Source organism: Gorilla gorilla, chromosome 7 (assembly GCF_029281585.2).
Source record: "Gorilla gorilla gorilla isolate KB3781 chromosome 7, NHGRI_mGorGor1-v2.1_pri, whole genome shotgun sequence".
Taxonomy (NCBI): domain Eukaryota; kingdom Metazoa; phylum Chordata; class Mammalia; order Primates; family Hominidae; genus Gorilla; species Gorilla gorilla.
The window spans coordinates 13,071,721-13,087,001 of record NC_073231.2 but is presented as its reverse complement, the minus strand read 5'-3'; the positions used below and the strand labels follow the sequence as shown (position 1 = coordinate 13,087,001).

The window sequence follows — 15,281 nt, the reverse complement described above, 5'->3', positions numbered from 1 at the left end:
ACTTAAAGGAACCGAAAGCCTACCGTAGGAGTATACTCTTATAACATATAAGTGAGCCTCAATCCATTACAGCAGCTAGGCTTCAATCACAGGCAGCCAGCTGATTCAACTAAGGCAAATCAGAGCGGTAACCCTAACCAAGTTGTCTCTACCTCACTTCCGTTTACTGTCCATAAATACTGCCTGACCACATAGCAGGCGGGAGTTCTTAGAACCCGTTCTAGTTCTGAAGGCTGCCCAATTCTGGAATCATTCTTTGCTCAATCAAACTCTGTATAATTTGTCTAAGGTTTTTCTTCTTAACAACACCAATCCTAAGTATCTAATTACAGAAGATGCTATACCCATTTAGCAAATTATGAAAAAGAAAACACAAAAATATTACATATTATAATGACAAGGATTTGACAATTTGGAATAACGTTGGGAAGAGGAGAACTGAAAACACTCTCTTGAAATCATGTCATCTGAATTACTGATGTCTACAAATAGCATTTTACACCTCTATACCTCAGACTTTTCAAACTATGTTCATGTTCACCATCTCACTGATTTAAGGCCACCTAGGGATAAAAATATTGAGAAGATTTTGTGGCCTCACAAACACTGATCAAAGGAACAGACATAAATGAATAGCAGAACTAGGGCCAAAGTCGCCAAGTGCATGCTGAATTAAGCAAACATCAAACAATACGAAAACCAGAAGAGATCTTACCTATCTAGGCTCTAACCCTGACTCCTCATTTTTTACTGGTGAAAAAATAGAACCTATGGGTTCAGTCTAAAACATACTCATTTCTATGGGTCTCCGCTGGTCTTACTGGCAAGAACATAAAGATACAGAGATAACTGGATCAATTTTGCCATTTTCTAGCTCAATGACTAGGGGCAAATTATTTTCCTTTGAATGTCAATTTCTGCCCCTGTAAAATCGGGATGGTGCCTGACCCATTTCGTTTTGTGCTCCTAAGTCCTCCACCCTCTTAGAAAAGAGAGTGCTAACAGCACTTATTTCACAAAATCCCTGTGCTGGTCGGCTTGATCTGTTAAATAAGCTGTTTCTGTTCTTTGCTCACTATACAACTCGCCAAGCAGGACCCGCTTTTCAGGATCAAAGCATGACTGCCATCTGGCGGCAACCGACCTTAGCTACAGGTACAATTCAGAAGTTCAGCAGCCTCTCCAGAGACAGGGGTTTCACCGACTCCACGAAGTGAAGATAAATGTCAAAGGTAAACAGGCAGGATGGGGCGCCGTGGCCAACTAACAAGGTCAAAAACGCCAGTCTCACCTACAATTACACATTAGCCCTGCACTCCCTCTCTAAGTGGCTGACGTCCCGTATTTGAGACTTCTAACTCCTTTGCTTTTTCTTTTTCTGGGTCCAAGACATCTTGGACAATGTGATTACAGTTTGAAGTGATCCTTCTGCTCAACCTTCTCTTTTTAACCTGAGGAAGCTGAGGTCCGGGGGGGTGAAGCAACCAGTCCGGGTCCCCACAAAGGGCGGCGGCGGGGCCAGTCCCGGGACCCGGTGTTCTGACCCACTTCGCGCGCGCCCCAGGGTGATTCTGAGGACCGCGTCTCCGGGAGACACTCGCGGTCTCTCTCACTAGCAGACCTGCGGCCAACTTTCGGGGAGCTCTGCGGCGAGCAGGACAATCAGAGCCGGGCTCGGCTCCCCGGTCCCCCGATCCCATGCGCCAGGCGCGCCGGCAACCCGAGCTCCCAGCCACTCCGGGCTGCCGTGCGCGTCACCCGGCATCTTCACCGACGCGCCCGGGTCGGGCCTCCGCTTCCGACACTCACGTTCAGCCAGCATAGACATGTCGGAGAGCCTGTGATACCGCCGCCTCTGGACCTGGGTGACTGCGGCCACTGGGCGGGCTGGAGACTCCAGGAGAATCAGGACGTGCGTAACTCCCTCGCCGGCGGTCTGCAGCGGACGGGGCGCGTGCTGCTGACGTCAGTAGCGCGCGACTCGCTCCTCGAGCACGCGGCGGCGAGGGGGCGGAGCAGGGCGGGGCAACCTGGGGGGGTGACGGGACAAAGAGGGACTCAGGGGGCGGTGGCCGCCCTGCAGGAGGTGGAGAAAGGAGTACGTATTCGTTCATTGGCTAGAGGGAGTGTGCGTACTAAGCGATTGATGTGAGTAAAGCCCGCCTGGGCGTGTCTGCCGCGGAGCATAAGCTCACGTGGATTACCTGTAGGGTCTCCATCAGGAAGCCCTAGGTGCCGGCAAGAAGGGTAGTGGAAAGACGTGACCTGCCCTCAAGCAGCTCAGCCTCACGGGGAAAAGAAATGTGTAAAGAGCTGAACTTAGGGTCATGGATGTTGTATGGACAAGGAGTTTGAAAAACTTGGCTGGAGGGGAGGACTTTGCATTGTAATGTCCCATCTCTTCCTCGTACCCTACCTCTGCTTTCTGAGATAGATAAACAAATGGATGATAGATAGATAAATAGATAGATAGATAGATGATAGATAGATAGTAGATAGATATCAGAAGATAGGTCTGCTATCTATCGGTTTTTTTGTGGGACCCCACACAAAATAGTTCTGGGGAAAATGTTACCTCTTTAAATAATGGGATGCCTTCAACAAGGCAAAGGTTTTATTTATTTTCTCCACCACAGTGCACACACTGGAAGGTTGCCTTTATTATATCCATTTCTGTATTCGTACCAGCACCTCGCAAAATAATGTGAGTATGGTAAGGCTCCATAGATGTTTGCAAAATTTAATTCAAGGGTCCCTGTCTCCAGGGGAGTTCTAATAAGCTCCTAGCTATAACACTTTTAAGTATGGTAAAGACATGTTTTTGGGTGAGTGACTCTCCGGTAAACTTCAGGTGACAGTGCACACAGAAGCCTTTCCCACATAAAAGGAAGGTAAAAAGAGCACCACTCAGGTGCCAAGAAAAGCAATTGAAGGACTAGATTCTTGTTTACAATGAAATTCTCCCTTTAACTAGGAATCTGCATGAAAAAGGTAAACCCTAGTTTCGTAAAAGTTAGAAGAAACACAAAAGGATGCTTATAGCTATCAGTGAATACTCAGGGGGTGAGGGGAGGCAAGTGAATGGAATTTTCCCAGCCAAGGCAGGAAAGCTGTGACATTGTGACATAGGGAACAAGGTTAAAAGTAGGGCACTGGACTCAGGAAGGCAGGATCACAAAAATCTTAGGATAATTAGCAGATCTATTTGATTATGCCAGAGAGAGTGGAAGGTAGTTATATAGAATGGAGAATACTGAATTAGTCGGAAATCAGAATTTTTCAAGCACCTCCTGTGTTGGTATATGATTTCAGAAAGGTAATTTTGTCTCTAAGATGGTCAAGAAGATCGAAGCAGACATTTATGGCCTGTTGCCATGGTTCGGGTGGTAAATGGTTAGTTATCCTTGGATCTTCTGTTACAATGAGGTGTCTCCTGGAAATGCTCAGTTAGAGGCCACAGAGGAATATTGTAGAAGGGACTCTGCCTTTTGGTGAATGCAGGATGGTTTCCAAATTTTGTTTCAACCCCAGCATTCTGTATGGCTATGAAATATTAATGGAGATCATCTACTGAAAAAGAATATTATTAAGTTTGGGATTTAAAAAAATTACAGAATCTTGTTTGTATTTTAAATGGCCAGCTGGAGTGGAAATTGCACTTGTTAAAAGAAGGTGATCCAATGTAACCCATTCCATCTTGTCCTTCAGTGTCTCAGCAGACTCCCTTGGGCAATACTTCACAGACATGACTGTGCACGCCAGTCACCCAGAGATCATGTTAAAATGCACATCTGGTTCAGCAGGCCTAGGGTGAGTCTGAGATTCTGCCTTTTTTTTTTTTTTTTTTTTTTTGAGACAGGGCCTCACTATGTTGCCCATGCTGGAGCGTAATAGTGTGACCATGGCTCACTGCAGCTTCTGCCTCTCTGACTTAAGCAGTCCTCCCACCTGAGTGTCCTAGGTAGCTATGACTACGGGCATGTGCCACAACGTCCAGTTAAATTTTTTTATTTTTATTTTTTGTGGAGACAGGATATCCCTATGTTTCCCAGGCTGGTCTCAAATTCCTGGGCTAAAGTGATCCTCCCACCTCAGCTCCCAAAGTTTCAGGATTACAGGCATGAGCCAGATTCTGCATTTATAACAGGGTCTAAAAATGTGGATACCAATGATCCACAGACCTTTCTTTGCATAACAGTCCATGACATGAGCAAAGGTATGAATGGACTCAAGGGTAAAGTAGGTTCTCTTTTTTTTTTTTTCTACGCAGGTAGTTGGCTCTCCCAAGTACGTAGTTCTGCTAGTGTAGCCAGAAAGCAGCTAAACAACAGATAAACACTCATTAATGTATCTATTGTTTGGCTGCTTTCTGGCCACACCAGCAGAACTAAGCAGTTGGGAGAGACTGTGTGGCCCCCAAAACCTAATATATTGACTGTCTGATCCTTTAAGAAAAATTTCGCTGGCCCCTGAATTAATTTCAAAAACATGATGCTCAGTGGAAGAAGTACATGATATATGATTCCATTTATATGAAATTCTAGAATAGGCAACGCTAATCAGGCATGTAGGACGGATTTGAATGATCCAGGCCAGAAGCCATTCTGTACAACAAAAGAAGCCAAAAGATGTATGAAGAGAAGGAAGACTGAGATAATAAGGGCTAGGTCTCCCTAAGGCAGAGCATCAGAGGGAACACTCATTCACTAACAGCTTCTCCTGAGGCTCTGGAGAGGCCCTGGGGCCCCAGCGAACTTGCTTGCAGAGCCTGGCTGGACTCTTGGTCCTTCACTCCCTGTGAGGTCCAATTATTTGTCTTTTTTCCTCCCTTGGTTCATTTAGCTGAGAGTCCTATTTCCTTTTCATGCTTCTAGTATACCTCCCATTACATAAGGTAAGCCAAGTGAATGTTGATTCTTACAAGCAGAAAAGTGAAATACACATGAGAAAGTGCTCAAGATACGTAAAGGGGAAAAAATCTCTAGGACACCAAGTTATACCAATGGTTTAATAATTCATAGTTCATTTAATATCAGTAATTAAAAAATACATATTAAATTAAAGTCTAAAAGGTAATACTCTAATTCTTCACTGAAAACCATATCTAGTTGGTAAGGTTATGGTTGTTGTTTGATCTTCCTAATGCTTTTTTTTTTTTTTGGTACATTTTTCTTCTTGATGTGAGTCATATTTTCCTGCATCTTTCACACCTGGTTACCTTTTTATTTTACATCCGACATTGTAGTGAGTGTTACTTTATTGGGGGCTGAAGGCTTTTGTATTCCTTCAAATATTTTGTTCTGGGATAGTTAAATCCTTTGGGGAAAATGTGGCCTTTGCAAGCCTTTTGTGTAAGTTTTGCTAGATGGGCCCACAATAGTCTTTAAGTTTAGTTATAATCTGGTCCCATTGTTAAAGCAGCAGCCTGTCAAGGACTCTGCTTGATGCTCCATGTGTTTAGAAATTATTTCCACTGGGGAAACGCAAGTTGCTTTTGGCTCTGTGTGAGCTCTGGGGATTTTTCTGCCTTCTTGTCTCTGGTGGTTCTTCCCCAGTAGTTTCCTCCAGTGCAAGTGCTGCTCAATCTTCATTTGAAGACTTGAGGGGACGCTTCTGCAAATATCTGGAATTTCCCTTGGTATAATTCTCTTCTCTCTGACACTCGGCCACAAGAATCCTAGCTTCCTTGATTGTTGTCACCTTAGCTCAGTGAGACCTCCAGGTTCTGTCTGAGTTCCGTCTCCCTATGCTGCAACCTGGAAACTCTTCAGGCAAGAAATGAGGACTATCAAAGGGCTCACCTCCTTTATTACCAAATTGTTAGGACTGCAGTTTTTCACTGCCTGTTGCTCAGTGTCTCAAAACCATTGTTTTGTCTATTTTTCCCAGCTTTGTAGTGAAGGTGGAAGGGTAAATCCAGTTTCTTTACTCCATCATGGCCGGAAGCAGAAATTGCTAATACTCTGACTATTTCAAATAACCTACAATTTGTATACTAGCTGTGAGTACTTAATAAAAGTCAAGTATTTAAAAAGGAGAATCATTCTGTCTGTAACTGGCAAATTAGAACTGTAAAGGTTTTAAGCCAAGAAACCAAATTTTGCCTTTGAATTGAAACCACCTTTGCAAAAATTGTAACAGTGAGAAAATTATGACAATGAAAGAGACCTGACCTAACCAACTCCATCTTGCCTTTAACCTCCAAGCTGCCCTTGTTCATTCCTGGGTGTAGGCTGAACTAACTTTGGGAGGAATTTAGTTTATAGTTTAATTTTAAAACAAGGATGATAACAGCCCCTCCCTGAAACAGCCCCACCGTGGCTCAGGTGTAATACAGCCAGAGGCCACAAGACTGCTAACCTCCCTATTTGCTCCTATAGATAACATTACTATTATAAAACCTAAGATTGGTGTTTTATAATAGACCATAACATTCTGCATTCTGATGGATCCGCTGGAGCCACCCAGGCCAGTAAACTGGCTCGTCTGGTCTTGTGGCCCCTACCCAAGAAGTGGCTCATGCAAGAGGAGAGCTTCGACTACCTATGATTTCATCTCCAACCCAACCAATCAGCAATCCCCATTCCCTAGCCTCCTGCCTGCCAAACTACTGTATAAAAATTTCAGTTTCTGAATTTTCGGGACAGCTTATTTGAGTAATAATAAAACTCCAGTCTCCCATTTAGCTGGCTCTATGTGTATTAAACCTTCTGTTGCAATTCCTCTGTCTTGATAAACCAGGTCTATGTGGTTAGCCTGCAAGAGAAACCCATCAGGCATTTACAGAATCAATGTTTTTTTTTTCTTTAGTGATGACAGATAAGCCTGAAATGACATGATGCAGAAAAATAAAATATCATGTGCTGTGAACGACTGCTGTTTAAAAAAAAACTAAACATTTGAAAGAGCATCTTAAATTTTAGTAGATTTGTGTATATTGTAGACATTGGGGGAGGCAGGATAAAGGAAGAGGAGATTTTTTTTTCATGTATTTCAAGCTAATTCTGCCATTGATATTTGCTGTAGGTCTCTCCTGCACCCTTCCCTCACCAACATTTTGGGTTATTTCTCTAATTTGCCTAAAGACAACTGATGCAGCCTGTGGCATCTTTTTGTGTGTGAGCATCCCAAAAAACCGTCGCCGTGACCTTGGCTTTTGACCAGTCCACTTTTTCTTTGACTGGACCATTTCCATTTATTGGTAGCCATTGCTTTGGTTGTGATTTGTCTTCAGGATTGTACTGGTGAAGCTGTGGTTTATTTCCTGTTTCACTTCTTCAAAGAAGTGCTTCAGGATCTTAATTCCACTTGTTTAGAATTTCCACTGAAAGCTCTGCTCTTGTCTGCAGCTGATCTGGATGCAATAGTTTGGCACCCATTGAATGGAAAGATTGCTCAACTCTAATTTTTCGGTCAGAGTTGTATACACTGAACCAATTGCGATGTCTATGGTTTGGCTATTGTTTCTCCTGTAAATCATTAGCCCTCTTCAATTAGTGCATGAACAAGCTTAGTTTTTTCCTTGCAAATTAATGTGGATGATCTACCACTATAGGTGTAATCTTTAACATCATCTTATTCCTTCTTAAAGTAAGTTATCCACTTGTAAACTGCTTATTTCTTTGGGACATTGTCCCCATAAACTTTTTATAAAGCATCAGTGATTTCACCATTCCACCCAAGCTTCACCATAAATTTGGTGTTTGTTCTTGCTTCAATTTTAGCAGAATTCATGTTGTTCTGAAAGGGGGCTCTTTCAAATTGATGTCTTAGTGCCTCAAACTAGATCATGTTCAAACATGTTATAACAAGTTATTACAAGTGTATTTTGGTGCAAAAAATTGAAATCCATGCATAATATGACCTTTCCACGAAGTTTTGGAGGACCTCTCCTATGCTTATGCATACACTCCCCAAACGTATCAATCCAGTTGCTATTGCCCAAGCAACAGAAGGCTCATCACTCCATGGAGGGTTTTTCCTGCAGCCCCTACCTAAGACCTTCTCACTTTCTCTGACAGTTCTATCATCATGTCCTAAAAGGCCTGCCCACTTAGTCCAACACAGTGGAAATGGATGATTGACAACATGTTTATTTACCCATCCCCTGGGGGAAAGTCTCAGATTTTGTGAGGTTGTTGCCCCTGCAATCTGCTTTAAACTCAGCTTTCTGTTGCTTGTGTCTCTGGGTCAGAAGAATTTGTCAGTGATAATGTTTTTGTTAAAGTCCTATGCCAAGTTAATGCCAACTCAGGGCTCTCATCCCCTAGGGCTCCTGTAATCATTTTTCTTGTCTTCTCTTACAGTTTCTGTATGTTATAGAAGTTCAAAGAAGACAAACTCTAGCCAAGAGCAGTGTGAAGAAAAGAAGACGCTATATTAATCACAGTCCAGGGATGCCTTCTGGCTTCCTGGCAGCAATTCCGGCCTTAGATTCCTTCTCTGTGCATACTTCCTGTCAACATTGTGTGATGTCAAGCTGTAGCCATCACAAAAGGACTGTGAACACCTGTAAGTCCCAACTATCAAAAATCACACCCAGGAATCCAAATTAGCATTATTATGTCAAAAGAAAAACCTGATTTCCTCACTGTCTGATAACTGCTTTCTTTATTGTCCTAAACTAGCATTCCCTAACCTTTGAGTGAGATAGTGACACTTTAGTTTCTTATATTCTAAAATGTTTGCAGGGGCAGCTGGTGGCAGAGGAGAGGGCAGTGGGGATAGGGCAGGGAGACAGATACCTGCCCAAGGAAGGTATGGGGATGAGGTGGGAGTCAAGATGATGAAAGGAGAGAGGGATGGTGACCGATTTAGTCACCCATTTGAGAGGGTCTCCAGACTTGCACTGCTGGCTAAAGACCCCTATCCTAAGTGAGAAACCATCATGTCAGGCAGGGGCTCTATCCCGGTGGTTATGGGTGGACATTCTGGAGTGATCTAAGGAGGCTTCCCGAGTCTCACTGTTGGCTCTCCCTCACCCCTTCTAAAGCTTTCTTTCTAGCTTCTGCTGCCCTCCAGGTAAGCACTCCACAGCCTGTGGAGCTCTGTGGGTATAGTCTGTCCTTCCCATAATGATTTGCCTTGCTGCAGTAATTAACAGAATGAGCTCCAAAGTTAAGTGTTCAAATCTGGCTGTGACACCTGCAATTATGTCCCCTCTCTGATTCCTCACCTGCTAATCCATGGGGTTGCTGTGAGCACATGGGATGCCTCATGATACTGCAAGTGGCCACTGCCAGTTGCCTTGAGAATTACAAGCAGCTCTTGGTGCCTAATTTGCTCCATCTCTTATTCTTCATATTGTATGTATGTCTTCCTCTGCCACTTACCAGCTGTTGACCTTGGGCAGGTTACTAAATTTCCTTTGCTTTCTTTTCCCCATTTATGTAAGAATAGCAATGATACCTACCTCAAAGGTACTGTAGATGCTATAGATGGAACATTGGTTTCCTCCTTAAAATTTACATATTGAAATCTTAACCCCCAATGTGAGAGTATTTGCAGGTGGGACCTTGAGAGGTGATTAGTTCACTAGGGTGGAGCCCACATCAATGGGATTAATACCTTTATAAAAGAGATCCTGGAGAGTCTTGTCCCTTCCACCCTGTGAGGACATGGTGAGAAGTGGCCCCTCACCAGACACCAATTCTGCCAGCACCTTGATCTTGGACTTCCCAGCCTCTAGAACTGTGAGAAATAAATTTCTGTTTTTTATAAGACTGTGTTACCCGGTCTCTGGTATTTTGTTATAGCATCCTGAACTGACTAAGACAATACATGCATTGCTATTCAATGAAGTGATATATACCACTCAGGACAGTAGCTGGCACGGAGAAGGAACTCAGTATATGATGTGCCTGTTTTCAGTGCACACAATTTTGTTTTGTTTTTAACTATACACCAAGGCCACTGTCTTGATCTGTCCACAACTGATGCCCATGTAGGTAACAAATGAGAGACTCCTGGGTGGTGGGGGGGAGTTTCTTTGGACATAGAACCCTTCAGAATCGTGACCTGTTACATCACTAGCCGGGGGTTATTGCTGGTTGAGGGGGGTGATAAAGAGGAGGCCATGACCATAGAGTACAAATACTTGCATCAGGCGTTACTTTAAGGAAATATCTCTAAGTCTTTTAGGACACTTTTATTTATACAGTGTTAATTTATACATAGTCCCTTTAAAAAAACTTTGTTGCAAGAGATATTAGGTCAAAACCATTTGCAAAACTGTAGCACCCCATTTTTTAAAATCCCACTTTTAAATACAAAAAAGGTATATATAATAGTCTATATATACATACATATATGGTTATTATATGCATGGAAAAATTGGGGGAGACTCTATTCCAAATTGTTAATACTGATATTTTCAGCAGAGGGGGGAAAGACATTACAGAAGACTTTTATTTTCTACAGTATGCATTTCTATATTATCAGAACTTATAAATAATAAAAATACATGTTACTTCTTTATGATATCAGAATAGTTTAAATACCTTCTATTCATTAATTTGAGAAAAGGGGCATGCAACTGTGGAAAGTGCGGTCTGCACATGGAATGGACATAAGTGTCTTGCCTGGAAATTCAACTCCAACTCATCTACTCACTCCAAGGCATGCTGGAAACCCACTATAGGCACCCATGACAGAAATCTGTCAGCATTTTGGAAACCACTTGACCCCTATAGGATGCCTATGTGAATGCGGAGCTGTTGAAAGTGTCACTCAGTTGGCCACAGTTGGGTCCTCTGTAGACACCCTGGCTTCTGGTGCACATAGTGTGTTTGCGGCAGCTCTGCTCTGCCATGACTCCACATTTTATGTCTGTTAGTAGCTTGGGAAAAGTTGGGGCGGGCTTAAGAAGACATATTCTGTGGGCTACCCTCCAGCTTACTCCTCCATTAGACAATTAACAATGTGCTGAACTGATGGGGTCAGATTCCAAGACACCAATTGGACCACATTTTCTAGTGGTCAAAGTCACTGTGGGTGGCAAAAGTCACAAGCCACAAACTTAGATGTGGCTTTCTCTCTGATGGCAAAAGGAATGGGCTGAGCCAGAGTTGTCTCTCCGGGAAGCCTTGCCCATCTTGCTTTCCACCTCTCTCCCTCTCTGTGAGTACGAGTGTGGCAGGCTTATAGATCAGCCAGCTGGGGAAGGAGTTAGACTCAAGGCAGAGAAGCAGCCTCACTTAGGCCCGGAGTCTGGTCATGGACTCTAGTTTGGTTTACCAGAAACCGTACATCAGGGTAAACACCACATGTCCAGGTAACAGTGACGTACAGTGAAGGGAAGAGCTTCATTCACTGATGTCAACTCTTGCTTGGGGCCACTTCCTTTTTCACAGAACAAATGATTCTTTGAAGTCCAACTCTACGTGGCGCACCCAAAGCCAGTGATGACGGGGATGCCTCCTGACTCCGAAATTTGACTTCTAGTGGAGGATGAGATTTACAAAACGCTGTTTTTTGCGACCGAGGGTGGGAAAGTCCTCACTTTTCCATAGTGTTCACAGAGTGAAGATGTCATGATATAGGCACCTTCCAAAGTGTGCTGGTCCCTTCCAATACCAAAGATCTCTCCCAGCCTCATGGCACTCATTCTCTGCCACTGCCTGACCTTCCTGAATCCTTTCATTGCCATATTCTGCTTGCCCTACATTTTCTTTTATTTTTAAAAAAATTTTTAAGACAGCATCTCACTCGATCGCCCAGGCTGGACTGCAGTGGTGTGATCATAGCTTACTGCAGGCTTGAACTCCTGGGCTCAAGTGATCCTCTCACCTCAACCTCCTGAGCAGCCGAGACTACAGGCTAGCACCACCACGCCCGGCTAATTTTTAAAAAATTATTTTTTGTGGAGATGGTCTCACTATATTGCCCTGGCTGATCTTGAATTCCTAGGTTCAAGCAATCCTCCTGCCTCTGCCTTCTAAAGTGCTGGAATTACAAGTGTGAGCCACTGCACCCAGCCATTCCATGCATTTTTCTTTTCTTTCTTTCTTTTTTTTTTTAAGACAGTCTCGCTCTGTCACCCAAGCTGGACAGCCATGGTGCGATCTTGGCTCACTGCAACCTCCACCTCTTGGGTTCAAATGATTCTCCTGTCTCAGCCTCCAGAGTAGCTGGGATTACAGGCGCCCACCACCATGCCCGGCTAATTATTGTGTTTTTAGTAGAGATGGGGTTTCACCATGTTGGCCAGGCTGGTCTCGAACTCCTGACTTCAGGTGATCTGCCCGCCTCGGCTTCCCAGAGTACTGGGATTACAGGCATGAGCCACCATGCCCAGAAATTCCCTGCATTTTCTTTTCCCTCCCTTTGCTATTATTTTTCCTGCAGATGTGTAGCCTTAGCTATCACCTGAACTTGTTTGGTCTTCTCCTCTTTTCCTTATAGTCTCATTCCCTTCGAGGGCTCATGCTTTTTCATGATTTCAGCCACCCTGCCTTTCTGATGTCTCCCCGTAGGTCTTCTGGGCAGGGAACTTCCTTCCAGCTTTTGTGCACGCTACACTGCCTGCCTTGCCATTAGCACTCACTTCAGTGCCCTCTCTGTCTCAGGAGCTCTTCCTCCTGCTTTGCTGTTCCTAGGACTGGCACATCCATCCACCGTTAACTAGACCCCACAGGGCTCCATATAGTTATCCATGTGGGGCTGACTGCAGTCAGTGAGTACCTGTTTTGCTTTCCAGGAGGGGGCGTGTTGAGTTTGGGAGTGGGAGGCAGCAGGCTGGCCAGGGGCTGTGGCCGGAAGAGCACGAGTCTGGGGCCCACAGCAGGCCAGGCACAACTCTGCCACTCCCCAGGGAAGGAGGTAACCCGGCCTCTGTGAGGCTTCGTTTCTGTATCTGTAATATGGAGAGAAAGAGAATATGGAGCGGAGGCGGTGGGCGGGGGCGGCGGGGAACAACGTACGAAAGTGGATTGTAAGATAAGGAAGGAGCAGGCAGTTGTGATGATGAGTCTGTGTTTAACCGAGTCAGCCCCCAGAGCACCGTGGCCACATCCCAAATAGTTTCCATCCTAAGCTTTCCTTCTCCCTGGGCCTAGGACCCCTGTTCATATAACAAAGCCCAGATGAATGCTGAGCTTTGAAACAAGAAGCCGCGTGAGAGCTTTCTGTTTGGACAAGAACTGCCTTTGGCATAATTCTGAGCACTCTCCTCTGATGTTTTCAGAGTAAAGGCTGAGGCGGGAGTCAGTGGGTAGGGAGAGGTGCCAGGCAGATTAGGAAACCCAGGTGGGCTGGCCCCGGGGTTGGGGGGAGGGGTGGGTATTGCTAAGTTATCAGTTATTTAACCTTATGGAGTTTTATTTAACCGTTTTTGTTTGACATGTTTTATATATATGTAATTTTATTTATTCTTCACAAAATCCCTGTGAGGGGGGGTGGTACTATTGTCCCCATTTAAAGATGAGAACACTGAGGCATGGAGATATTAACAAGGTTACAGATAGTAAGAGCCAATAATAATAATAATAATCAGGAATTGTTATAATAATAATCAGGCATTCTGATCCCAGAGCTGGAACTCTTTGAATAACTGATTATTTGGGTACAACAAGTATAAGGCTGCCCCTGTGGAGTTGTGGTCTCCCCTAAAAGGCGAGGCTATTTGTGGCATCAGTCACGAGGGGAAGAAGAATTAGGGTTCTGGGAAGCAACAGAAAGGGGCAGGGAAACGGCCTGGTGGGATTCGTCTCTCTTGGCCTAGTTGGAAAAGCCGGCAAGCTATTGAGGGAAGGGGCTGAGAAATGGAGGATTTGGGCACGGTGTCTGGCGGCTGTGCCAACCCACTGGGCCCAGGGCGGAAATAGCTCAGAACACGCGGGAGAAGGCAGGCAGGGGGAAGGCCGGGAGAAGGCCGGCAGGGGGAAGGCCCCTGGAGGCTCGGCTGTTTGTATTTCCTTGTCTAGTGGTTACTTGTCACCTGTGACTCTTGCCTGATGCTCAGTGAGGGCACTTGGGAAGATCCAGCTCACCTCACGCGTGCTTGTGGGGTTAAAAGATAGGAGCGCGAGGAAGGGAAGGGGAGCGCGGGGAAGGGAAGGAGATCACGGGGAAGGGAAGGGGAGCATGAGGGAAGGGAAGGAGAGGGCGGCGAAAGGAAGGGTCAGTGCGGGGAAGGGAAGGGTCCGCGCACGGAGGGGAAGGGGAGGGCAGGGAAGAGAAGGGTCAGCACGGGGAAGAGAAGGGGAGCGCGGGGAAGGGAAGGGTCAGCGCGGGGAAGGTAAGCAGATCGCGGGGAGGGGACGGACAGCGCGCGGAAGGGAAGACCACATTGGTGGTCTCGGAGGTTCCAGGGAAGGTGACCCTTGGAGGGGCAATGCTCGCCCCACATGGAAATTCACACTCCAGCCAAAACCCAGCTGACAGTGAGGATGTTTTCTGCTGAGAGGAGCCATAATTAGACCTAAACATTAACAGCAAATCCAGGACCATCCCTCACCAAGTAGGAGAGTAAGGGAGAGAATAAAACCATCCCTCACCAAGTAGGAGAATAAGGGAGTGTAGGCTGTAATCGGACCTGATTTCCCAAAGGAACATATATTTTTTCTTAACCTTATCCAACAGTATTTTATGATTCTAGGCCCTTGATTGGGGCCTATACAGGACCAGCTACTCCCAGAAAACGAACACAAAAGAGAACATTTTCCGAGTGTGCTCTTTCCTCCTCTTGGCTTCTGTCTCTGTGTTATTCCCAGGCAGAGGGCAGGATCCATCCGATTTTCCATATTCCTAGGCCAGTTTTGAAAGCTCCTCCCCAGATGCTGAGACCACATTTCCCATGCAGGAGGAGGTGGATGGGGAGAGTTTGCATCTGGGAGTATAATTCAGGTAGAGTTGGGTTTTTTTCAAAGTACATAAAAATCCTTAAATATTGCTTTGTGCTGTATATTTTTCCTAAGTATGACGTCATGTCGAAGGAGCCCCTGAAGCCTCTTCCCTTCTTCATTTGTGAGACCAGCTCCCACTTTCTGTGTCCCGTGCACGCTGCAGCCTCTTCTGGAAACTCAACATTGGGCTAGATCAGTGCTCCCTCTCCAGCATTGGTGGAGGGGTGTGGAGGGGATCTGAGCAGCAGCTCTGAAGGACAAGGTGTCTCCTGTAGCCAGGTGATGATGGTCCAAGGCTCCGGGGCTTCCCTTGCCCTCCCTGCCTCTCTCCTACAACCATTCCTGCCTCACAGTTTTGCAATCATGGTGCCTGTGTGTGGGAGGGCAGGGAAGGTGGGTCTTTCCCTGAAGCAATGTAGGCAAAGGCCTTGATGGATG

At 45.3% G+C, this 15,281-nt stretch overlaps 1 protein-coding gene and 1 long non-coding RNA gene across 4 annotated transcripts in view; one reads left to right on the top strand and one right to left on the bottom strand.

Annotated features, from left to right (window-relative positions):
* The window catches only part of PINX1 (PIN2 (TERF1) interacting telomerase inhibitor 1), a 75,371-nt gene extending 73,317 nt beyond the window's left edge, over positions 1–2,054 (bottom strand). The window contains exon 1 of one of the 2 annotated variants that reach the window (XM_004046635.4): positions 1,810–2,054. In XM_004046635.4, the coding sequence (XP_004046683.1) occupies positions 1,810–1,828 (19 nt within the window). In that variant the 5' untranslated portion in view covers positions 1,829–2,054. The remainder of the gene's footprint in view (positions 1–1,809) is intronic. The other variant, XM_019032737.4, reaches the window with a different exon arrangement.
* On the top strand, positions 1,984–8,595 carry LOC109028082 (uncharacterized). 2 transcript variants are annotated; one of them, XR_008667940.2, is made up of 3 exons: positions 2,060–2,148; positions 3,709–3,810; positions 8,307–8,595. It is a non-coding gene; the product is annotated as an uncharacterized lncRNA (long non-coding RNA). The 2 variants fall into 2 exon arrangements; XR_002007154.3 differs by lacking the exon at positions 3,709–3,810 and having other exon boundaries at positions 1,984–2,148.
* The last annotated feature ends 6,686 nt before the right edge of the window (positions 8,596–15,281 follow it).